The 24,796-nt window shown below is 49.2% G+C and overlaps 1 protein-coding gene across 1 annotated transcript in view; it reads right to left on the bottom strand.

Annotated features, from left to right (window-relative positions):
- The window catches only part of GDF1 (growth differentiation factor 1), a 95,627-nt gene extending 75,957 nt beyond the window's left edge, over positions 1–19,670 (bottom strand). The window contains exon 1 of the mRNA XM_069631224.1: positions 19,087–19,670. Within this exon, the coding sequence (XP_069487325.1) occupies positions 19,087–19,384 (298 nt within the window). The 5' untranslated portion in view covers positions 19,385–19,670. The remainder of the gene's footprint in view (positions 1–19,086) is intronic.
- Between the last annotated feature and the right edge of the window lie 5,126 nt (positions 19,671–24,796).

Below are 24,796 nucleotides of genomic sequence, written 5' to 3'. Positions count from 1 at the left end.
GTTTGTGAACTAAACCATTATTTGACTTGCGCTTCTACTTAGGTAAGGTGCATCATCTAAAGTGGGTAACATTAAGCAAGCAGTAAGAGGCCAAGCTGCAGGATTTCTACAAACAAAACGTAGGGTCTTAGTTTTTCCGACAACAGGGACACATCTTGTTAGAGTATATGGGTGCATCTTAGCAGCGACTTTATTTAACCTTTTTTTATTAGATATTGGAATCTCCTTCGAAGAAGCTATTTCTGATGCTCCTAGGCTAGGGGCTCAAAAGATCATATGGCTTCTTTATGCCGATGATTTAGTTCTAATTTCACAGACTCCCAAAGGTCTTCAAGATCTACTAAACAAACTGGTTACATACGTTGATAAGAATAACATAATAATCAACGTGAGCAAAATGCAGATGGTGATTTGTCAAAGGAAAAAGAACAAAAAATTTGTTAATTTTAGTGGGTTCTGCAGAAATCACCCTTAAAAATTGTCTGTTATAAATATTTTGGTCTTCCTTTCTCAGGCTCTGTAAAAAATCAAATCTACGCAGACACATTAAGGACAAAAACTATGACCTTAACATCGCAAGCAAAAATAATTCTGCATAAATACGGAAAATGTACATCAACCCATGTAGTTACTTTCTTCAATTAGAAAGTCGTTCCCATTCTCTCATACGGAGCAGAAACTTTCCTACCTCGTCACTGATCCTTTTGGGATCGTCTGGAAGGTAAATTTTGGAAAGCAGTTTTCTGCTTACCGTTGTGTACTCCGATTTGTCTTCTGAGGTACGAGTTGGGATTAATCTCGTTATTTACTTTGGTTGTGTGGAAGTTGTGCAACTTTTACCGTAAATGTTTGCTTGGTCTTAACAATATCAATATACTGAGATCACTGGCAATGTACATGTGTTCATCTCATGATGCTTTTCCTAAAGAGTGGGTTAAGGGTATTCAGAAGATGTTGGTTGATGCCGACATCTCGATTGAGTTGTTGCTAACTAACCCAGACAAAGCAAAGAAAAAGAAAAAAAATCTACTGGCACGATTGGGCTATAACACATGAAATGTGTACAAATTATGTGGATTATGATCTAAATCTTTTTCCACCTACAAAATTCAAACTAATGGCCTATTATCTTGTAAAGTGCCCTCCACATTTTGTCTGTGAAGAAATGTTAAGATTACGTCTAAATTTGTATTCAACTAATCAAATTCTGGCGAGACGTGGATTAATTCCAAAAGATCAACATTTCTGCCGGTTTTGTAAAAATAGCAAACAGGAGGAAACACTGATGCATTTAGTAGTTGAATTTGCTTTTGTTAGCTTGCGAGAACGTTATTTTCGCAATTTATTGCAATTATCGTGCAACCGCTCTTCCTCTGAAATTTGGACTATTTTAACTACAAGCAATCGAACTGTTAATCATATTGCACTTACACAGTTCATAAAAGCAATTCTGGCACATGATCCTGTGATATATGAGATTTGTGCATTTATTACATGTAGATTCCTTGGTTTGAACTTCTTTTAAAAATTGATTTGTGATATGTTCTATTCATAGTAATTAGTCCAAAAACGGATTTTTGGTTTGAAAACTTTTTAACTACTTTGTATAGTAATGATGGTTTCCCAATACATACCTAGGAGTGATAAAACAGCACGTCCTAAAATGCAAAGAATACGCTACTCAGTCTCACGACCAACGCGGGGCTTGAGACCCCTGAAAGCGGGTTATAAGCATTTGTTTTTGTACAGAAATAACAAACCACACAAGTGCGGAATGTTAGGGACACGTTTATTGATACAATGTTAACACACATCAAAAAAGCGTAAACCAGAATTGGTGACCAACACCCATAGGCCACTGTCGAGAAATACCAATAGGTTTGTGAATGGATTTTACGATCTGAACCAGGCCCGCAAACCACTGAGCTAAGCAGGATTCAGCTCCTCCTCCCACAAATGTGAGCGGAGGAGCGGGGCTGCGCCAGATTAGCTCTATGGCGCGCATACTTTCCTCTTAGAGGGGAAAGAAGCGTTTCCTGAAACCGACGACTAAACTTTTACTGGGTTTTTGCAGAAAAATGTATTTGCACAAATGCAGCACATCTTTCAAGTCTGAGGGGAAGGGACTGATGGGCACGCTTGCTTGTTAGGCAGAGACATGAGGAAAGCCATTTCTGAAACTAGCAGTGCAGAGAGTGAGAGATGTGTGGGGGCTGGGTGTGCATGTAAATGAGCGAGTGTATGTTACATGAGTGAGGGAATGTGCAATTGTGTGTGCGACTATGTATAATGCTGAGCTTCTACCATTTATAATTGGGCCCCATGCCAGACATCCCTTGGGGTAGAACATAGGGGGCAGAGCCTCCAAGGTTGCCACGCCCATTTTCACTCCCATCACCAGTTAGCCCAGCCCGCGAAAAGTAGGTTTCATTGCGCTCCTGTGACTGAACTTGCCAATAACTTTCTTCTCTGTCTGCCCGTAGCACAACTATTTATAGCAGCCAGTTTTTGCCCAAATACAAATAAAAATCGAAGATGCGTCTGGCTCATGTGAGAGGCAATAGTATACAGTGATGTTAGCGAAAAAAAGATCCCGAATGAACTTTTACCGAAAAAAAAAAAACTGAAAAATAAATGGCCTTCCAACTGAATTTACCCCGGGAAAGGTGCATAAGCAGCGGTGTACACCCGTACAACTGGTATACCGCGGGCAAACTCCTTTGGGAAAGTGCGGAGGAAATACCACTCATACAAAAAGCGCAGGAGAGGCCGCCCCAGGCATGACATGAACTGGAGTACCTGCGGGTCACCGTAGGAGCACTGGAAGCAGTGGAGTAACTTTTCAGAAAATGTTGTGGGGGGGACATGACATCTAAAGAAAAAGTGCCCCAGCCAAAATGAAAGTTGGCGGGGGGGGGGGGACAAACACCCCTGCCCCCCCCTAAAATTACACCCATGACTGGAAGCGCAAAAGAGGAGGTGGAGACCAAGCTCCCCGCACCGCCTGAAATCCTCACTGATACTCGGCTACGACCCGCTACACACCAAGGAAGCCCTTCGGTGCCAAGGCAGTGGGAGCACTGGAGTGCCCACCCCAGCAGACGCAGCCAGCGTGGGACACCAGACCCCTCTGGAAGAAGGAGAGGAGGACTGGACACCGCAAGTGGTGGCTAGCAGTGAGTGTAGTCCCCTGCTGTATGAAGACCCCGATACACAAAGAGTGGGCGTTGCAGCGCATTGAGACAACCCCCCCACCACCCATAAGCATGCGCAACCCGTGCAGGGGTCCCAGATCACGTGCAGGCACGGCAGGGGATCCCACAAGGGGAAAGGCAATGCTGGGCAAAAGGAAGCGAACCACAGGCAGTGGTATTAATCCAGTCCATGAGAGCGGACTCTGACAAGAGTACAGCCCCCCCTACCCAAGACCAGGCGCAGGCCCAGAGAGCAGCAGCATCAAGAGAGGGCTCACAGACCACAGCAGGGGACTCCACTTGGGTGAAATACGCAGTACAAGTAGTCCACAGACAGTGGTACCAGATCAGCCCCGGAAGCTGACCACCACCAAGAGCACAACCCCCCCCCCCATCTGCAGTGTAAGGATAATAACCCAACAGAGCAAGAGCAGCGCAAGAGGACCACGCTATACCCGCCAGAACCAAGGCACAGAAAAACAGACAGGCAAGCGGCAATGCCGAGGGACCCATTAGGAAAGGGGCGAGAAGGCAGAATGTTCACATAAGTGGACATGTCCCGCTTCTCCACCAAGGAAGACTCAGGGCACATACTGGTGGACATAATGCTCAGAGGTGACGTCTCCCTGGCCGACCTCAAGGGTAGGTTGACCACTATAGAAAGTAAGGTAGAAGGCCTGGAGAACAACCAGCTCAATGTAGATCTGGTAGAAATGCAGCTCGACGCCAGGATGACAGAACTAGAGCTGCGTGAAGAAGAGGGCACACTGAAGATTGATGACTTAGAAAACAGAGAGGAGTAATAATACACATACTGGGCCAGAGGGAAACGCCTGGTGAAAACATGACAGGTGCGGGAAAAGGTGCAAGCCATCATCGACCAACTCTTCAATGCAGAAGCAGGCAAAGCAATAGAATTTGAGAGGTTGCATAGAGGAGGCAGGCCATATGGTGAGGGCCCACGATCCATTGTGGCCAGGTCCCTACAATACAGAGACTAAACAAAAGTTCTGGCGAAGAGAACTGGATTTTAATGGATCCCAAGATCATGTTATATCAGGATCTCTCCAATTTAACAACTCAAGGAGAAGAGACGGCAGACCCCTCCCAAAATGACTAATCGAGAAGTGGATAAGGTACAGGTGGGGGTACCCATTCACACTGCAGTTGAAGTAGACACAACATGGCATCACCTCGAGGAGTCTGGCCATCAACACCTGAAACGTGAAAGGCCTGAACTCGCCTGCAAAAATATCCTTGGTAGCAAGGGAATTTCGCGCGGTAGCCCTGGATGTGCTGTTTCTACAAGAAACGCAGCAAGTGAGGGGAGAGGAGCGGAAACTGAGGGGTGCGGGTATAGGACAGGTACACTGGGCCTCAGGAGCTGTGAAGAAGGGAGGGGTTGGGATGGTGGTGCACAAGCAATGCAGGCCCTAAAGGTGACCAAATTACTGGATGGTCAGCTGCTCATAGTGCAGGGCAACCTGGAGGGGGCGCGAACAGTGCTGGCGTCCCGGCACACCCGCGATCAGGGCCAACTGGGATCATACAGAAATACATGTCGGCTGACAGCCAGGGGACAAATTGCCCCAAATGTACTAGATGCATACCAACGGAATGTAGAATAACCCATCACTAGCACAAATAAAAGCGAAAATCTCAATAATTTGGGTGCTGGCTAAACCCCTACAGTTCCTGTGATCTTGCGACTTAGGAATACTAGTAGCATGCTCAAGAGACAAAGCTTAGCACGGTTGCTTCCACATCTAGAGCCAACCACGATTTTAGGATCATATACAGGCCTTGCAAGCTGAGGTGTGCATCGTTGCGGGGAGAGGGAGGACTTAACTCCTGTCCGGATGAGACCTTGTATAGAAAATCTATGAGAAAAGGGGACAATCGCACAGAGGAACTGAGACAGGGACACCTGGGCTGAGACTTAGACGCAGGGGGCCTGATCGATGTGTAGAGAGTGAAGCACCTGGGAGAGCAGAGCTATACCTTATTCCCCCACCCCACACTCAACCTACACCAGGATAGATTATCTGTTACTAAACGGGGAACAGGGGGGCAGAGTGCTGGACTGACCGGTCGGGTGGACAGACCACAACATTGTCCGGATGTCTCTGCACATTGAGGGCAGACAAAAGTTGGAGATGCAACAATCTCCTCTGGAAAGCCCCCAAAATTTGCTGACCAGGGACATCTCTGAATACTTTGAGATAAGTGACACAGGGGAAACATATATAAAGATAGTATGGGAAAGGCCACATGGTGAGGTCTCCTAATCAGGGAAGGGTCGTGAAGAAAGATGGAACGATAGCTCTGAGAGGACAGCATCCACCAAGGGATAGAGGGGGAGGCGAGGATGCATTCGGACAGAGGGGAAGGAAATGTGAAACTGGATAACATGCAGGAAAAAAGGGCAGAACTGAAAGAGCCAAAGCTGGGCGAAACACTACATCTCAAATACATTAAACAAAAATACTATGAGAAGGGGGAAAAAGCAGATGCACTCCTGGCAGCTAGAATCTCGGCCCAGAGGGCAGAAAGATGGGTTGCCACCCTGGAAGGATGGAGAGGACCCCCAGGACCGTGCCAGCAGAAATAGAGGGTTTTGCGACCTATTACCAGGGTCTATCCAAGACGGAATACTCCGATACGGCCGAAGAGGCAGAGGCATACCTCGGGGAGCTTGACATGGTGCAAAGCTGACAGAGCTCTTAGAGAGCCCAATACCAAGGGTGGAGGTCCAGAATGCAATTTCCCCTCTCCCCAGATGCAAGGCACCAGGCGAGGACAGCTACACCACTGGGTTTTACAAGATGTTCTCGGGTGTCCGCTCACAACATATGGTTAAGGTATACAACATATTTGAAGTGGGAGAATGGAAAAACAGGCTCCCGTCCTTCCCCTCTCGCGCCTGGCCTAAAGGATCACGGCCCAGACACCCGCCACGAGAAGAGTTTGCCCATCTACCAGACGACCAAATACCCTGGTACAGGAACATACGGATGTGTCCATCTGCCTGCCCAGCAGGCCGCCCTGCCCATGCCGATACCTGCGGCACGGATCAACTAGACTAAAACCTACACGTCGTTAGAGATGCCATGACGACCTAGCCAACGGTCAGCACACCTGTGCCAATATACACACTGGACACTCCCACACCAATCTACACGAGGAATATACCCAGTGCTATGACGTAGGCGACAGACATACTCACGGACGTGCATCTTTATTATTTTCCACATAGGTTCTCAAAATGCAGAAACGCAAGACGCATCATGAACTCATCTAAAGAGCTTGCTTACGCTTCTCCCAAACCGAGGTGCCATAATGAGAAATATAACAAAGACACGATACTGGTCATAAGACAATATGATAATATAACCTAAAGCGCCTGTGCACCAAACGGTTCCACCTATACACCAGGCCTAAGTAGGCCGCAAGCAAGAGCTCCCATGGACGTTGAAAGAACAAAAGTCAGGTTGCTGATCCTGCAGAATGAGCCTGGCGAAAGCAGACAGCCAAGGTCGTAATGTTGCAAACCCACATTCCAAAAGCAGACCATCAAGGGCACGATGTTGCAACCTCGCACGCCGCGCACCAACGTTAAAGTCGCACCTGCAAATTAAACCAGGCACACAGTGAAAAAACAATATTAATTGTGCAGAATTCTGCCTCAAACACGGTCCCACCTCACGTGACCAAGCCGAACCTGACAGGATGCCAAGCCCAGGAGAAAGAAGGCGTCTGGATCCCTCGTTACAAGACACAGGCAGATACACTTGGGTCAATGGACATCTGCGACAGTGGGAGTAGTCGGCTTTCCAGCTCATGAATAAGTCCTCACATTGTCTGCACGTACTCATAGTGAAACATTGTTGCAAATGACAGGTACACCGAGAGCTGGGAACAGCGATGGTCCCAGGCTGGGAAGCTCGCGGGCGCACCAATCAGAACATGGGGCTCTTATCACTGACGCCATTAACATTAACCAATCATCAGGAGTCTTCATGTAACAATTCTCATGTATCTAATTGTAGGGACAACCCAGATATATCACCTGACTAACCCTTGTCCACTAATATTGTTCTCTATACATATGCTATACTAACCCACCACTCGAGCAACCAATTAAGAGTGGCGATAGGTTTTTTGCTAACTTTCTAAGGTGACGCAAGTAGCGCGTCATACTAAGGTAAAAAGGGCCTGCGAGCCCACGATTGTGTGTGTGTCAGGATGGACGCGTACGATCCTTGACCCATCCCTGCCGTTTTTGTATAATAAACAGCAGAGTCACCTTGCTTCTTGTGTGTGTCTCATACTCTCTCTTCTCGGATATACGGGAGGAGTTGGGGCCTCCCTGCCCGGAGGTCTGCGGACGGCCCGGCCGACCCCGGCAGAATTTCCCCCCCCCCCCCCCCCCGACAAGTTGGAGGCACTGCTGAGATCCGCCTTTTTTCATTTTTTCTTTTTCCAGGCACTCCAGTTGCAAGGAGGCCCGGCGGCGCGGCCCCCTCTGCCGTCGCCCCCTTCTGAGGACTACAGGACCATCGCAGAGCTGCGAGAAGACCGGACAGCGCAATCCGGATATTGGCCCTCGGGAGCCGGTTGAGAAGTATCCCGCCCGCGGTTGGCGAGTGTCCAGACGTGGTCCAGACGAGGGGAGGTGACGAGCCGCTTGGAGGGGTGCACGGAGTCGAGCGGCCCCGCATCAAGAGAACTTGGTGAGCATGCCACGCACAACAAGCAATGTGAAATTGTGAGGGAGGGGGAGGAATTAAATACGGGAGGTGTTACACAGGTGCGCGACAAAGGTTTGACAATTTAGTGTTGGAAATGGAATGAATGGTAGCCGAACGAGTGCGAGGGCAGTCGGCTACGTTACGCGAAGGGAGGGGGCGGCGCACGAAAACATCACGTGCGGCCGCTCGTAGACACTAATTGGCCTAGGTCGCGACTACGTGTAAGGGTGTGTGTGTATGTATGGTTTCCTACGATTTGGCATTTATTGATCAATGAGTAGATGAGGATCCCTATTGTTCGAGCAAGAAACTCGATAGGTAGATGTTTCCCTGTAGGCGGTAGCTAGGTAGTTGCCCAATACGGAAGATAATTGGCTGGTTAAGCCCTCCTGTCGAGGGGCATATCACACGCGAGGCGACGCAGCGTGCGCAGTCCAATTATATTATTGATTTGATTACCTTGTTCCAGGAGTGACAGGAAGACAGCTGTAAGGGTAACGGGGGTAGATTGCAAGTGTATTTTGAACTTAAAAGAATATATGAAGAACTTACCGATAGCTCGAAGAGGTCGGTGACGTCACCAGTAGGGCTTTCATAGGATATCGCGAACACAAGGCATCTCCGTTTTGAGAGTGATGGGGAAGAGAAGTGTGGTAAGGGAGTGGAAACGGAGATAAACGGTAACTGAGTTGATCAGGGAAAGGCGAAACAGGGAACGTGGCTGCGCACGGAGAACGCCGGCCACGGCAAGTGTAGAAGGGGGAGGAGCACGTGAAATTAGGACGACTGTACAAGAACATCATAAGGGGTACGCAGCCGCAGGGGGCTACGTGCGCCTCGGCCGCAGGGGGCCGTAAGGGTGTTGTATAAAAGAAAGAAAGACAGGAGAAAATATACAAATGTAACATACTATATTTTTTATATAATTTTCCTTAGCGGACTATCGTAAGTCCCCAAACTTACGGGGCCAGGTAACGATATAAGGTTGTATATTGTAAACTACTAGTGAGATAAACTGCTACCAGATAGGGGAAGGGTAGCAAGTGGAGCGCTACTATGTCATACGGGACAAGATCGGGAGGGTGGGGGAACACCCTCACTACCCCACTACAACACATATGCACAACACTGCCACCCCATAGGGAGAAACTGATGAAGTATAGCATAGAATGGACCCAGGGGACGGATAACAAAATGCTGACACCGTGGCCGCCTAATGGTAGCTTCGATCCATATGTCCAACATTCATTATTAAACCATCTGCACAATACATATAAAGGGAAGAAGTTGACAAACCACGTGGAGGTGTTTAACTTATGGATGATGTTCTAGGGGTCCCGACCAGGACCAAATGGAATGTTCACTATGGGGGAAATACCGGAAGACAAAGAGATTAAGGAGGAAGGAGAGGATGGGAAACAGAGGAGAGGGAGGAGAAAAGAATAATAAAACAGATGAAATAAAACAGGAACCGAGCAACGATATACCCCTAGCAAAGGGAGTGAAAACAGAGAGAAGGGGGGTTGTACCCTTTAAGAGAATTAGGAGAAATAGAAAGAGGACAGTTAAGGGCGGCTGAGGGATACTCGAACCCGGCATACAGCCCTCCACCTTATGTAGCTCATAGGAAGGTGCCAGCAGGGGAGGGGTGGACCGGAGAAGACCAGACTGTGGAAATAGGAAATGATGAGTGGGTAGCTGCCCAGATATTATTAAAATTACGAGGTTCATTAACAGGAGAAGAGAAGGAGGTAGTAAAGAAAACAGACGAGGATAATGCCAGGGAGAGTAAAATAAGGGGGGGAGAGCTGTTAAGACAAAAGGAAGAGATTTTGGAGGAACGACTAGCAAAATTAAGGAATGAGCAGAATGAATTGATTAAGCAGCTCGAGAGGGAGGAGAGAGAGAGAGCGAGGGAAAGGAAAGAAGGTAAGAACGAATTGGAAAAAATAAGGGAACGAACTGAGGAGCAAAGGAGAGAAGCTGAAAGGGTAAAAGCAGCAGCAGAAAGGGTATCAAGATTAGTGCTGCGAGAAAAGAAAAGGGAAGAAAAAGAAATGGCAATGTGGAAGAGGAGGCTGCTATCAGAAACAACTAAGAAATACGAAGAAGGGAGGGTGATAGAGGGCATAGTAGAAAGGGAAAGGGAGAAATGGGAAAGGAAGAAAGAGGATGAAAGAATATTGGAAAAGATGAGAAGTGAAGTGATGGAGGAATTAAAAAGGAAAAGGGAGGAAAATAGTAGGGAGATGGAGGAGAGAAATTAAGGAGAAAGAGAAGATAGCAGAAGGGAGAGTAGAGCATGGGGGGATGTATGTAGAAACACAGAAGTAGCAACAACATCAACACAAAGGGGAGCGGTTGATGAAGGAGGAAAAGGAGAACTGGACCTAATAGACTTACAAACAGTAACGATCAAGGGGAAAAAGACCGAGTGGGGGGTGCCGTTTACGACTAGCTTTTGTAGTGAGGAAGAAGAAGGAGTGGAAAAGGAAGGAAGAAACAGTGAGAGGGAAAGCTTAGATAAACTATACATCACCCAGACCAACACAGACTCACCATGGATCAGTAGGAGAAAGGAAGAGCTGGGGAGAAGTGAGGAGGGAGAGCAAGGAATAGCGGAAAGAGAGGCACATGAGGCCACACCATCCCCACCACGCCCTCCCCCATCGCACCCTACATGCTCAACCACCTCACGCTCGTTACGCAAAATAAAACTCGCACCCTTCACAGACGAACTGACACCCTATGCATGTTGGCTTAGAGACCTCCCTAGTCGCAGGCAGGAAAGACGAATACACATGCCCACATTAAATACAGGAAATGATGGAAGAAGGGGAAAAGATGGAGAGGAAAGAGTTACGAGCAGGGGAAATATGGACGAAGTTGAAGATGTAGAAGAAAGAAGAGGAGGAAGGGTGTGAGGACTCGATATTATGGAACACAAAGGGTGAAACAAGACATAACTTAATGCCACTTTTGGAGAGAGGAGGGGTTAGACCACAGTATGTCCCTTGGAAGCATACCGATAAACAAAATATAAAATGCAGGCTCCCATCATTAAGTGGAGGTGCGGGTAAATGGATATATGAAATGGAAAAACACACCGCAGGACAGAAACTGGCAGTAGGAGATGTAAAGGGCCTTTTAATATCAATATTAGGGGATAGAGCGGATGACATTTGGAAGAGTGTGGGATTCATGGGGTAACAATAACAAACACATCGCATGATGGGGCACCATTCGCAAACTGCAGACATGCACTATGGCAGGCACTGAGGGTACAGTACCCAGACACATCGGACACCTCCCGCAAGATGCGTGAGAACGAAGATCCTGTTGATTATATCCAGGAAATCCAAGAGAAGTGGCGCATGGAAACTAGAGAACAATGGGATAAAACACCAGCAATATTTTACCATATACTGGTACAAGGGCTCCCAGAAGGAGTTCAGAAACAACTAAAGAAAGTAGTGGGAATGGAAGCAAAACCATGGCCAGAAATACAGCTGACTATAGTGCATCATTGCAGGACATGGCAAGGAAAAATGAAACAAAAGGAAGAGGACAGGAAAACGGAAGAGGCTAAACTGGTACAGAAAAAGCTTACTAAATATACAATGGAATGGAAGGGGCACTAATAACTACACCTACAACAATGACCCAAAGCCCCACACAAATAGTAGCTGCACAAGATTACTCCCAAATGCCACCTTCACCGGCTATGACACAACAAGCGCCGCCAATCCAACCATACACGACCAACATGGGGGGAGGACATACAATGGCAGGAGCAGGGTACTATAATTATAACAGGGGGAGAGGAGGAATTATGAGAGGGAGAGGATACGGATATAGCACCCAACAGCAGGTGGGAGGACTTAGAAATTCCTACCCCACAGGGCAACCAGTATACCAGGACAACGCAGGGAGCTTTCCATGGCAGAGTAGGGAACCACTGGTGTGTTGGAGCTGTGGACTATTAGGGCACATGTCACGCACGTGTAGAGTTAGACCAGGAACACCATCATGGAGTGATCAGGGACAACCAAGGCCCTCACAGGAACAGCAGGGCCTACCACAACAGCAGACGTTGCAACAGGGAAATGAACAACAACAATTAACACAACAACAGCCACAAATATATTCACTGCCACAACAACAGGTAGCGATGACACAACAACCCCAAGCACCACAAACACAACTGGGTAGGGTGACGGTTTTGGGACACAACCCTTACACCGGAAATGGCCAGTCGTTGTACCCTCAATAGGACAGCCCACAGACGGCCTTGGTGTGTCCCATCCTGTCAGTAACACCTAATAGTGCGGAGGAACCACGCATAGAGGTAACGATAGGTGACAAAAAATTATCATTCCTTGTTGACACCGGGGCGACCCGGTCTTGCATAAGGGAAGGTAAATTCAAGATGTCAGGCGAAGCCATGAACACCCAAGGATTCTCTGGGGCTAGAGGGTTGGTTTAGCGCTGTATAAATGCCAAAGAAGGGTCCAGGTTTTCTGGTATGTCCAGATTTGGTTCCAGAGCGGGATTTCAGTTTCCGGCACGGGAGTAAGCACGATTGCCCCCACCCCAAAAACCCAAAAAGAAAATTTTAAAAAAATAAATAAGTGCCGGCATTTGAAATTGAGCGGGCGGTCATGGGAAGCTTTATGGAGTTAGATGCACTTAGGGTGAATAGGGGGGGGCGGATCGCACGGCAAGGCAAGGAGCGGCAGGGTGGTGGGGCACTTGAATTATTGGGGCAGGCAACCCTATATAAGAGGCGGCAAGAGTTGTACGGGCGACTGCTTCCGTGGCCTGTCGGTATGTTTCCTCCATGACATTCGTTCTCAGGTGCGTTTTCCTTGTTCCCTTGGATCTCACCCATTGCTCCTCACCTTTCCCGGGCCCCCCTTAATGGGCATGGGCAACAAAGGGATGTCGGGGAGCTCCGTTGCCTCGTGGGCTATGGCGGAGCACTCACGGGAATTCAGGAAACCCGGCAGAGGGGCCAAACAAGGCATGGGGACATAGAGCAGCTGCTGGAACAGGTGGGGTTTCAGGAAAGCAGTTAAGCACGCAGGCGGGGTGGTTAACAGTGGGATCACTCAAGGGGGCACGGGGGTGTGGGCAATACTTGAGGTGCGCCAGTTTAGAGTTTTTCTGGAAGGCAGTGGTTTCCTGCTTCGTGGGCGGGGAAGGTGCTTCAGGCGGTCGTCAATTTACTGGTGTTTAAGTGTGGGGAAATGTTTTGTGGTTGGCATCGTTTGGTTTTGCTACACTGGGGGTTAACTAATATGTGCAGTCGCGTGGGTTACACGAAGTCAATTGCCTTAATGATTAGCGTTTCGGGGAAGGCGCGTTGCAATTGGGGAAGAAAAAATAAATAAATAATTTAAACTTTTATGGAGGTGGAAATGGAGACTAGCGGCATGGCATAGGGTGTGTCTTCATTAAAGTTTATTCCAAGTGCGGGCGGGGGTTAATATTTACGCGCTCCAGTTGAAGGGGTGGGGTTTGCTGATCTACTATCAGGAATGTTTTCCGATGGGTTAACCTGCGTACCACTGGGACCACATGTCCCGGAATGCAACTGGTTCAATGCTAGGCGGGTAAGGAACGGCCTAGCGGGCTTAAGTTCGAGGGTGTCTACCTGATGCGGCTAGATTGGGACAGTCAGCTTGATTAGACAACTTTCACGGCAGGCCCGGTAAGACGGGATGGCGGTGGTGGGGGTGGGGGCAAAAAAAAAAAAAAAAAAAAAAAAACCATCCCAGGAACTTAACAGGAGCCCAGTCTTAACGCAGCAGGACAGTTGCACTTACCATGGAGAGGTGGAGCTGGCAGCCGGAAAATGGTAGCGGCGGTTGGGAAACAGGCATGGGATTAAATACATGGGAGGCTGCTATGGGGTTCGCAGGTGCCAGTGGTGGCAGGAGGAAGCAAGGGGTTCTAGGAACACCACACGTTTTGATACGGTGGGGAATTTAGAACACGCACATACACAAGTGTTTCAAGGCGCAAAAAGGGGTCTGGAAGGGTTGGAGTACCACACGGGGGTTTAATCATTCATGCCATCTGGCCATCACAGGAGGAGGTTAGCATTCCGAGCCATGAGGGGTTTAAAACGCGGTGGGCAATAGGGATGGGTTTCATTACAATAATATACCCTAGATGGGGTCGGTAACAAAATAGGATGGCTAGGGGTCCCGATTACCGGGTGGTGTGCGGTGCAATAAATAGTGATTTAGCCACGTGGCAAGGCAGAGGTTTGGGGGTAGTGCATCTCGAGTTAATGCATGTTCAATGGGGTCATGCAGGGTGACACATCAGGCACTGCATGCGGAGTTACGTTTGAAGGCAGGGTTGCGAGGGTGGGGGACGCGGAAGGCAAAACAGGTAAATCCCAGCAGAGGGGCCAAAGAAGGAAGGGTGTGGGTAACATCCAGATGGCATGTGATGGGGTTCAGGAAGTTTCTTTGGGCATCAGGCGTGGACGTACAATTGGAATTGGCTGTGGCCAGGTGGGGGGGGGGGTGTACAACGTTATTAGTATAGAACTGTGGCCAGGTTGGCGGTCACTAGGAGGCAGTGAGCGTAGGGCACGCAAGCCTGATCCCCCTCTCTCTCTCCGGTAGGAGAGGGGTGCTCGGGCGGGCGAGGGAAGGGGGCAAAGGGAGGGGGTCGCTAGGTGGGGCAGAGTACGCGCACATTTACAGGGGGTTGCTAGGAAGGGGGGTGTGGACGATGGTAGAGGGTACACGGGAGGGGGGATGGAAGAATTGGCAGGTCTTTCAGCACACTGAAAGGACAACACATAGCCCTGGAGCATGGGGTTTTGGGGGAGGCAACGACAGTTTGTCGTCTCGCTCACCGTGTTTCTTTCATCCTTCAGGGTCCACCAGACAGCTTATGTACCACGCAGGGAGAGGAGCCGGCGGCGAGCCCCCTAGTTTGGGTTATGAAGACAGGGTCGCCACGCTTCATCTTCTAAGGATGGACCGGGAGAAGATGGGAGACGAGCAGTCAGCAGCAGAAGCTAGGGTCGAGATCGGTCGTTTGCCGCATCCGCTTGAGATAATGAATGCAGAGGCCTGGGCAAGATTTGCAGTGTTGGCCAAGACTGAAGGATAGGAAACTGCGGTGGCCAGGATGGGGGGCCCACAGCCAGACGGCGAAGCAATCAGCTCCCGGGCTGCAGCCGCCTCCTCCTACTCGGGCTCGGCATTTCCTACAGGGAACAGGGTTAACCAGGCGAGTCTTACAGCCAACAAATACGAGGAGCGTGGACACGCAAGGTCGAGCGAACGGTTTGGGGCACCAACGCCAGGGGGCGGCGGCCTACCGAAGGGCGTGTTCCGAGGGCAGGACACCCTGCAGTCATGTGGGAGCAGAGGGCAGGCCGGAAAAAGGGTGAGGCCTGATGAAAACCAGCAGAACTGGTTGGCGGCATTCAGAGTCATGGAGCAGACAATAATGGAGAAGGATCACGACCAGGGGCCAGCCCTTCAACACTACAGAGAATGCGTGGTGGAGGAACACAGAAAGTGGGGGGGCATGTTTTGGCTGAGGAACGACCTAAGGTTTAGGAAAAGCATGGAGAGCGACCCCGGCTTGTGATGGGAGCACAAGCAGGTGGGGGATTAGTGGCTAGGAGAAGGGGGGGTCAATCCGGACCAACAATAGAAGGGGCAGCCGCAAGGGAGGTCAAGGCACGAACAATCGAAAGTATGGGGCCTACAGGACAATTCTCTTTTAAGGGGCACAAGGGCTCAGCCGGAACTCAATTTTTATCAGCAATCATTACTATATGGGAATGTAGACAACCATAATGGTCAGAAAATACAAAGATTTTACGAAAGTCCATTACTTATCGTAGTTGGCATGGTTCGTCAAACTTCAGAAATTCCTAACCAGCAGGGGCCCTGGATGGGTTTCGATTAGTTCGAAAACTGCGGGTTGCTTCGGGGAGGACAAAGTTCACTTATCCGAAGTGGGGGTAAGGTCGATCGTGTACAACCTAAAGGATGCTCTGCAGGGGATGGGCTGCAATTGAACAGCGGTGGGGGGGGCAAGGGTGAGTGTCGATTTGGGTTTTGTAATGAAGGAAGCCTTTAGAGGCCCGAAACGCTCCCTCCCTCCTAAATCTGGGAGGGACGGGCCTCCAGTTATGGAATGGAACGGTCAAGGGAAGACTTCTTTCGGCACGCCGCTGCCAGGTCAGTTGGCCCTCCTGCAGGGGAGCCCATGTAAGCTGCAAACAGTCAGGAGGAGCTCCAGCGGGGAAGGCTGCAACACAAGTCATCACGCCACCGGTTGTCAGCCGGAGGGCCTGTGTGCCTGTTGCGGACGGAGTGAAAGGGGTGAAAGGCACATTGATAGTTTAACTGGGGATTCCTGAGCTAAGGCGACCAGGTGCATGAGGGGGAACTCACTACGGCCGGTGGCCCGCTGTGAGTCTTGGCGGTGACACCGGTCGCAGCGACTGGTCTTTGGCGGACAAGCCCAGCGGATGTTACCTGGTGTTCCCGTTAGAAAGTACTGGCGGAGACCACAAGGGGAACTGCACAGCCATCAGTTTATCAAGAACGGCGCCCAGGAGTATTAGACTCAGGGGAGGCCCACGTTAATGGGGAGGGTTAGGGGGCTTGGAAGACCTTTCCAACTCCAAAAGTGGGTGGGGGAAATGGGAAGTGCATCGTTGGAAACTGAAAATTGGAAAGTACAATGAAGTCAGCAAGGGGGGGGTGAATTGAAAAGTTTGCACTGTAAACAGGGCTCCGGCAAGTACGTTGGTAACTGAGGGGAAGGGGGGCCCTTTTCCGATTGGCAGCTTAAAGAGATCTAAAGAAACTGGGGGAGGGGGAGGCCTGGGAGTGCAGGGGGTAGGGGCCAGCAGGATCAGGGGGGTTAATTGGGGTGGACCCCTCCTTAGCGAAAGGCAGGGGAAGAGGATGGGGATAAGAAGGTGCTGGGCTCGGCGGGATAGGTAGCGCTTGATGGATGGGGTTCTCTAGAACAGGAGGGCGCGATGGGGGCCGGAGGGGATGGGACAGCTAAGGCGGCAGGGAGAGCTAGGGCTGATCGGGGTCTTGACCGAAGGGGAGAGAGGGGCTCCCTGGCATGATGGGCTGGAGGAAGACCTGTTTGGGGAGGGAAAGTTAACTAGGATCAATAAGCCAACCTGGGGAAGCGGGAAGAAGGAAGCCAGGGGAAAGGGAGAAAAAAGGGGAAAGGAGACCGGAACGCATCCTTTAAAAGGAGCCTAAGCGGAAATGGAGAATGGAAAGAAAGTAAAGCACGGAATAAAATTGCACTTAAATAGCGTTGGGGAAAGAAAATGAAAAGAAAAAATTGCAAAATAAAGTAATGGCCAAAGGGTAGAGAGGGACTGCTGAGGAAGGGACTGGGCGCCCGCGTCGGGTCCCCCAAGGACCCGGAGGGGAAAAGTTGCTTGCTCTCAGAGTAGAAAATCCTGAGCGTGAACGGAACACCTGTAAACTAACTCCTGACTTTATGTGTAATAAAGTTTGCTGTGGCAATTTTTCTCCCACTCATCCTACTGGTCTATGCCTATCCTTTGGGTGGAGGGGGGGTTGGGCTGCTTTGGGAGGAGGGTAGCTGGGCAGGAGTGAGAGACGGAATGTGGAATGAAAGCTGGGGGGGGGGGCTTTGGGAGCAACAAGGGTTGTCACCGTGCCACCCCACTGAGGGTGTCGGTGCACAGTGTGCTCCCACAGAGCAGATTACATCACTACATCACTGAGGCCAGCCACCGGGTTCACTGAGGGTGAAAGACCCAGTGACTGAGCATAAAGCAGAATCCCTTTAGAAAACGCAATGATCATCGAGCCCCCAGCTTCGTGGGCTCGGTGGTCGTTTCCTTTGCCAAATTAATTCTGGTATTTGTAGTTTGGGATGTCAAATACAGACGGTGCATGCTGTGATGGCTTGCAAAGTACACAAAGCATAATAAGGAAAGGGTAGCATGATTTGTGTACGTTTCAAGCAATAAAAGAAATTGCACCATTTGTTTAAACATTTCCTTCCATCGGAGTTCAACTGGCAGCTCCACCCCTATGAACTTCACCCCCTCCTCCAAACCCCGCCCCAACACCTGCCCGTGTGATCCCCCATTTCCACCACTGTGTAGCTCAGTTGGCAGTTTACTTTTTGGGACTTGGAGAAACGTGGCTCAGGAAAAGTTGTGATAGGGGAACTGATGCATAACTGGGAATGGGATATTTGTTTTAACCATGCTTGAATGTAATACCTAAATGCTTACTGCTCTGGTCGTTTTAAGCATGTTGGCTACTAAATGACTCCCACGTTCAAGCGTATTTTCCAGTCAACCGCGCCTTGCGTTCTGGAAATTGAAGGCTCGCGTTTAAAACAACGATGCACAGTTACAAGTACCAGAACGCAAGAGGCTGCAGTGGAAACTCAGGCCGGCCTAAACACTACTAACTTTGGCATTGCAGCAGTGTTGTGACGAAATGATTCATCATGAGTGACACCATCATACAGTCCTTCGCTTTGAATTCTGTAACTTGTAGTTTCGTCTTCCAATATGCTTGGGTGCATTTACGATACCTGTCTTTTAAATCGAAGTGACCCAACAGGGAAGCATTGGCTGCGGGTGTACACTTGGCAAAGGGCGGAGGTTTGTAAGAGGTGATGTTTTGCCAGTCATCATGGCATCGCCGCTTTGTGGCTACTGTAGGTCGAAATAGAACGTGGGGTGCGCAAAAAAGCCAGGACTTGCTGCACATCCATCTCGCGCCTAATAAGAGGTAACTTGAGAGATCTCGAATGGAGAATACTACTATTGATAATTGTTTTAGGGAAATTGGGCAATTTATGCTTTTATCTTCATTACGGGAATATTTATGGACTAATCGAAGATCTGTTTTTACTCATCAAAATAAGGCCCCCCTGTAGGTTATCAGTGAAGGTTGCAAGAGACGCACGCGGCCCTGGGGGTCACCATATAACTCAGCCCATACCTTGGTTTATAAACGGCTGCATTATGGGAGCGTGAGGCTCGTTTAATACGAGGGAATGAATCTCACAAGGAGGAAGCCGGCGTTTGGGAGGTGGCGGGTGCCCCGGGCACAGGGAGAGCGCACGCGCAGTACCTTGGTCCGGGAAGACGCGGATGATGTTGCCGTCTACGTTGAGCTCCTCCACGCGGCACAGCGCGGCCCGGCGGTTCTCCGGGGGCAAGTTGGCTTTAGTCTTGAAAATCTTCCAGAGGATGGAGGGCACCGGCGCCGGGGAGACGGGATTGGGTCGCGACGCTAACCCCAGAGACCTCAAGAAGTGGCTTTCTTGGAGTTTGAGGTTGGGCCCAGCGCTGGGTGTAGCGGCCGTGACCCGGAGGCCATGCAGACAGGAAAGCAAGAGGAGCGTGCTGTGGAGTCTAGGGGCGTCCATGGCAGGGATGCTGCAGCGTGGGGTGTGCCCTGCGGCCAACTAGAGGCCCCTATTTACGAGTGCACCGAGCGGGCCTGAGCCCCCCTTTTCGAGCGCTTCAAAAGTTGTGATTTCGAAGCTGTGGTAATGGCACGGCTGCAGATGAAAGCCCTAATCCACTTTGAATTGGCGAGAGCGGGGTGTGTGCAGGGAGGTGTTAGTAATCAGCAGAACCCCGGCAAATGGGCGCGAAGCAGCAGGTGGACGCGCAGGCCCCACCCCCAATTTCCATCAGTTGTTCAGCTCTCAGGCTCAGCAGGACAGCCCCTGACCAGCCTGCATCGGGTTAACTCCTGGTCAGCTCCTTAGATTATCGAGAAAAATAACACTTCCTGAACTAGAACAATCCTTTCGTAATTCAGGAAAAACGCCAACCGTTGATAAATGAGAGCTCCTGTCCACCCGTGGGCTTTACTGCCATGGTAAATCCAGGCTTTACTGAAAAAATCCTATTTTACTCTGCCCAGTCAGAAGGTCTGTAAACAATTTATGTTTAGATCACTTACCTATGACTCTCATTACTCCTAGTCCTACTCTACCTAGTCACAGTACTTACTTTGGAGTCTGGGTCTCAAGAGTAAATCATTCGGGGGCGGGGCGGGGCCGGGGTAATGCGGGATTACTACATAAGAGCCTATATTCCTCGTGCATTATTTTTCCTATTTAGACTGCAAAGACATTTTCAGATTGAGGAAATTGTCATAAAAGTGCTCACAATACATATAATCTCCCGAAACTGAAACGGCACACTTTAAAAAGTTATGTCACCGCAGTTCCCAAGTCTCTTATTTGTAAAGATTCACACTCTTGACCTTTGCTGCTAATAGCAACTGTATTTAGAGATCGCGTTGAAACAGTTCCGAATTGAGCAAACATATCAGGACACCCTTTACATAGCTGGGTGGTCATTAACCCATTTCTCGTGTACTTTTTTGAATTTTTTTTTTTTTTTTTTACAGTCCTGTCTTTTTTTGCCAACGCCATTTTCATGTGGACATCTGTGTTTCTGCTTTTCTCGTAATAAGCTTTGGCCTACATTTCCAAGTAGTTACTAGGACGTTGTATATAAATTAAAAACCTTTAAGACGTTGCTTTCTAGTCATGCAGTCATGAGTAGCACGACGTTCTTTACTGGCAATAAGTGAGCGCAGGGCGCTTCGTGAGCAGTCAGAGTAATAATGGATGAGCAGGGTGAAAACCAGGTGGTGGAGGCCGCGGGAGACACTTGGGCGAACATGGGATACGGATACCACAGGCTATCTCGATTACCTCTAGGTCCCACTACCTCATCCTTGTGCTTTACTTTTGAAGCACCAGTATCCATGACAGGAACCTTCTTCCAAATGAAAGGGTCCTGGCCCTCCCTTCTGGAGGTATAGCACCACCCTCCTCTCACAATTCCCAGTTAAAATGTTCCTGCCTTGTAGACGGAGACCTATATCCTCTTGCGGCTGGACTTTGAGGGGCAACGTTGTGGGGGCACCATCCCATGTACATGGACGAGGGGTTGGGGAAGTGCTCTGCCCAGTCCTTGAGGCACTTGTCATTTCCTTTCTGCACCACTTCCACTGGAACTGTCAGGAGGGCATGTGCTTTGCATCCCATCGGCCCTTTGACCCATTCGTCTCTTGTGAAGACCTGTCCATATACCAGCATTTGGTGTCTTTTTTGGCATCCTGGCATTCTTCCTATTGCTGTTCTTCTCTTTTTAGGGCATTGCAGCTCCTTTTGTGCCACTATTCTAGTTTCCCCTCTGTGGTCATCCAGTATGCATTGTAGCATGTTGTCTGTGTTCTAGTAATCCGCCATCATTGTGTCCCCATATAACTATCTTCATATGGGAATGTGTTTTGTGACATCCATCTTGGTGTAGCCCACTTGCCCTGAAAATGGCCCTTAGTAGTGCAAAGCACCAAGTGCATTAGGCACTGTGCTCTGTAAGGAACTCATGGTGGCAACAATAAAGGCAGACAAAAATGATCACGGTTCAAGGGTGTTTATTAAACTGTATAGGTAGGTTGGAAAAACGCCTAATCTAAACCCAAATCTAACATTGGAGTAAGCTACGACCATCAAATGATAATAAGGCAGTCCTTGAGGCGTCTTGTCAAATAACAGGGCCTATACTAAAAAAAGAAATCATTTCCAATGCTTACAACCAAATACTAAGAGTGTGGGATAATGTTCACAAGAAACAAAGAAGTGTTCACAAAATGATAAGTCGGATGTGGTAGCCAGGGGTCTCCCCCACGTTTTGTGCACGGGACAAGGCGGGACTCCAGAGCACAGCACACGTTCGGGCTTTTCCAGCACAAGACTACAGTTCCATTCTCCGGTATCAGGACCTTCGGTGTGTACGTTTCTTTTCTACAAAAAGTCTCTTGCCTCCAAGGACCTGATGTGTTGAAATTAACAAACAAAAAGTTCCTTTCCGTATCTACGTTGGGTGAAGACTTTTCACCCCTGGATTCCCCTCTTCCGGCTCAGATCCCCAAAAGTTCCTAGCAATATCAGGAGCTTCGATGGTTAGGACTTTTGCTTCCGAGTGCTTGATATGCTCAAAAATAACAAACAAAAGTTCCTTGTGTATTGCACCTTGAGTGCTCAAAAATAACAAACAAAAGTTCCTTGTGTATTGCACCTTGAGTGGGGATTCTTCACCCCTCGGCCCCCCTCTTCCAGAATCATACCATTCTCAAATATCAACCTCGCTCCATCAGGTTCACTATGGCTTGTATTCAAAAAATTACATCTGCTTTATTTACTTGTCGTTGGGTGATGGCTTTTCACCCCTGGATGCCTCTCTTCCGGGCTTAGACCCTTCTCGAATGTTTGCCTCCCTCTGTCAGGTTTACTATGGCTTTTATACCAAAATGATTTCAACTGTTGCCTTCACAAATCCTAATGTCTTTTTAAACATTTCACTATGGACTTCCCTCTGCCGGGTTCACTCTTGTCAACACAATGTTCATTGCGGCATCATGCTTCTCCTCTTTTTGTCAGCATCCCTCCGTCAGGTTCACTCTTGCCAACCACACAATTCCTTCTCCTTTTCTCACTACATGGGATTTGTCTCCCTTAGCTTTTCAGTAACGTTTCAGTCAAAGACTTTTGACTGTACAGGGGGTTTTGCTAGACCCCTGTATGACCACTTTGATCTTCTACTTCCGGCGCTCCTACAGCCTTCTGGTTTTGGTAGTTTCAATAGTAGGGGAATTAAGCAAAGTCTCCCGAGTGAGCACCCACGCAGTACCGTACCCATCTGTAGCTGCTTTTCCTCTCAAGAGTTAAGTTCTTTGATTTCCCTTTAACTTGCCACTTTCAACTTTAGTTCAACACAGTTCGGTTTCTTATCGGTTCTCCCCTCGACTCACTAGCTGTGATGAACCGCTTGACTTTTCCTGTCTCTGGAGTCAAGGACGGTGCTACAGTAGCAAGCGTCTCTCCCTGGCTTGGTTATCAGCGGAGGAGGGCTTTGTTTACCGTTGACATCTGCTGCAACACACACTGGATATTGTTTTCAGTCTTATGATTCCTTTCACAGAGGCTTCGCGGGAATGGATCGGAAAGGACTTCTCGCCTTGTCACCCCTTCCGTTCTCGCCGCCTTTCTCCTCCTCTTGAACTGCCGTACTTGGATAGCTAGCTCGTCATGCACTCTCCCTTTCTCCCTTTCTCCACTTGTGCTCTCGTGCTCCACCTTTTATCCCTGTGGGGAAGGGAAAGGGCCATCAGGTTTGTGAGATTCTGGTCAATTGCCTGATTGGGACATGTTGGGTAAACTGTTTTGGTGTTAGTCTGTTGTCTTTCATGGTGTGCGAAAGTGTTCGTGTCGGAAAAAGTGGGGAGGGGGTAGAGTTTGAGTATCCTACATGATAGAATGGGGAAAAGGTGTTGTGAGGAATTATATTCTTCATCCTAGGGGTTTTGATCAATTAAGAGATGATATTAATTGGGAGCGGGGGGGGCAGTGTTTGGTTAAATCAGACTGGGAATTCTTAAAATAATAGAGGGACAGGGAGAAGAATGACTGGGTGTATCCGGGTATGCAACATAAAACAGGGATCCTGGGAGATGTATTTTCCCACAGCACTGGGGTTTGGGTTCCTAAAGGGCTTACCATAGGTGGAGGATTTGTTGGATTTGGATAAGGGAGATTCATTGGGAGGAAGGGGGGCCTAAACCCGCCCTCCTGGTACCTTCCTACTTGCTGTTCTTTTTCACCACTTAGCAAGCCCCGGCCACCTGGTGCCTTCCTGCTTGCTGCTCTTTTTCACCACTTAGCAAGCCCCGGCCACCGGGTACCTTCCGGTTTGCCGCTCTTTTTCACCGCTTAGCAAGCCCCGCCCATCTGGTGCCTTCCTGCTTGCCGTTATGTTTCCCTACTTACGGAGCCCTCCAGCCTCTTTTCCTTTGCAGGTGGGGAGCAGATGCAAGTGGATCTAGGTCACCAGGTCTAAGAACCACACACCTTCTTAGCCCTGCTTCTTCCTTCCTGCTCTTACCTATTAGATGAAGGGCGTCTCTCGCCCGGGCGTCTGCAGTGAAGGGCAAACAAAGAAAAGGGCAATTCCTGTTTGGACCTGTTCGAATCAGGAGGACCCAGGGCCCCGACCCCACCCCCTGCTCAGACAGCAGGTAAGCATGCACCAACATGTGTTACCCCCTTTGTCCCCACAGGCCATCCCCACCCCCTCTGGTCCACCCGTGATGTTCACTTGTGCCCCCCCCTTCTCGCACACAGGTGTTGCCTATTTTGCTTGATTCTTCTACCCTGTTCCCCCTCAACCTTCTCCAGCCTACTTCAGCAGGAGTCTGTCCTGATACATTCTGGTTTCATCAGCACCGTCTTGTGGCCAATGATGGATTTTACTTTTATGGACTTCATTCATTCACGGTGCGTCACTCTTTCTCAACTCTCTTTGCATCTTGTACTCATGGTGGCCCTGAATCGTGCTGTTCCCACCTTCATCTTGTATCCTGGCTTGCAACATCATGTGTTACTACTGACTTCTGCAAATGTGTTCGCTCTCCACTCTTGCTTCTCCATTCTTTTTGACTGCTTACTCTCTGTTCTCTCCTCCTTTCCCTTCTCCCTTTTCCAATCTCCTCCCCTTACTTTCTTCTATGCACTTACTCTATCAGAGTTGTCCCTGGACCTAATATGATAGCAACCTCGTCTGTTTCCTCCACCCTCCCATTACTGTTTTCTTTGCTCCCCACCCACCCTCCAGCACTATCTGAAATGTTGTCAGGCCTAGTATGATAGTCACTTGTTTTGTTCCTCCCCCTCCCTTTTTGCACCCCTCTCCCTCACCTTTTGTTTTTGTCCGGCTCTACCAGAAATGTCATCAGGCCTAACACGGTAGTCGCC

The sequence above is a fragment of the Ambystoma mexicanum genome, chromosome 1p (assembly GCF_040938575.1).
Source record: "Ambystoma mexicanum isolate Mex_15411 chromosome 1p, UKY_AmexF1_1, whole genome shotgun sequence".
NCBI classification, from domain to species: Eukaryota; Metazoa; Chordata; class Amphibia; order Caudata; family Ambystomatidae; genus Ambystoma; species Ambystoma mexicanum.
Note: the sequence above shows the minus strand (reverse complement) of the source record. Positions and strands in the feature narration are given on the sequence as shown.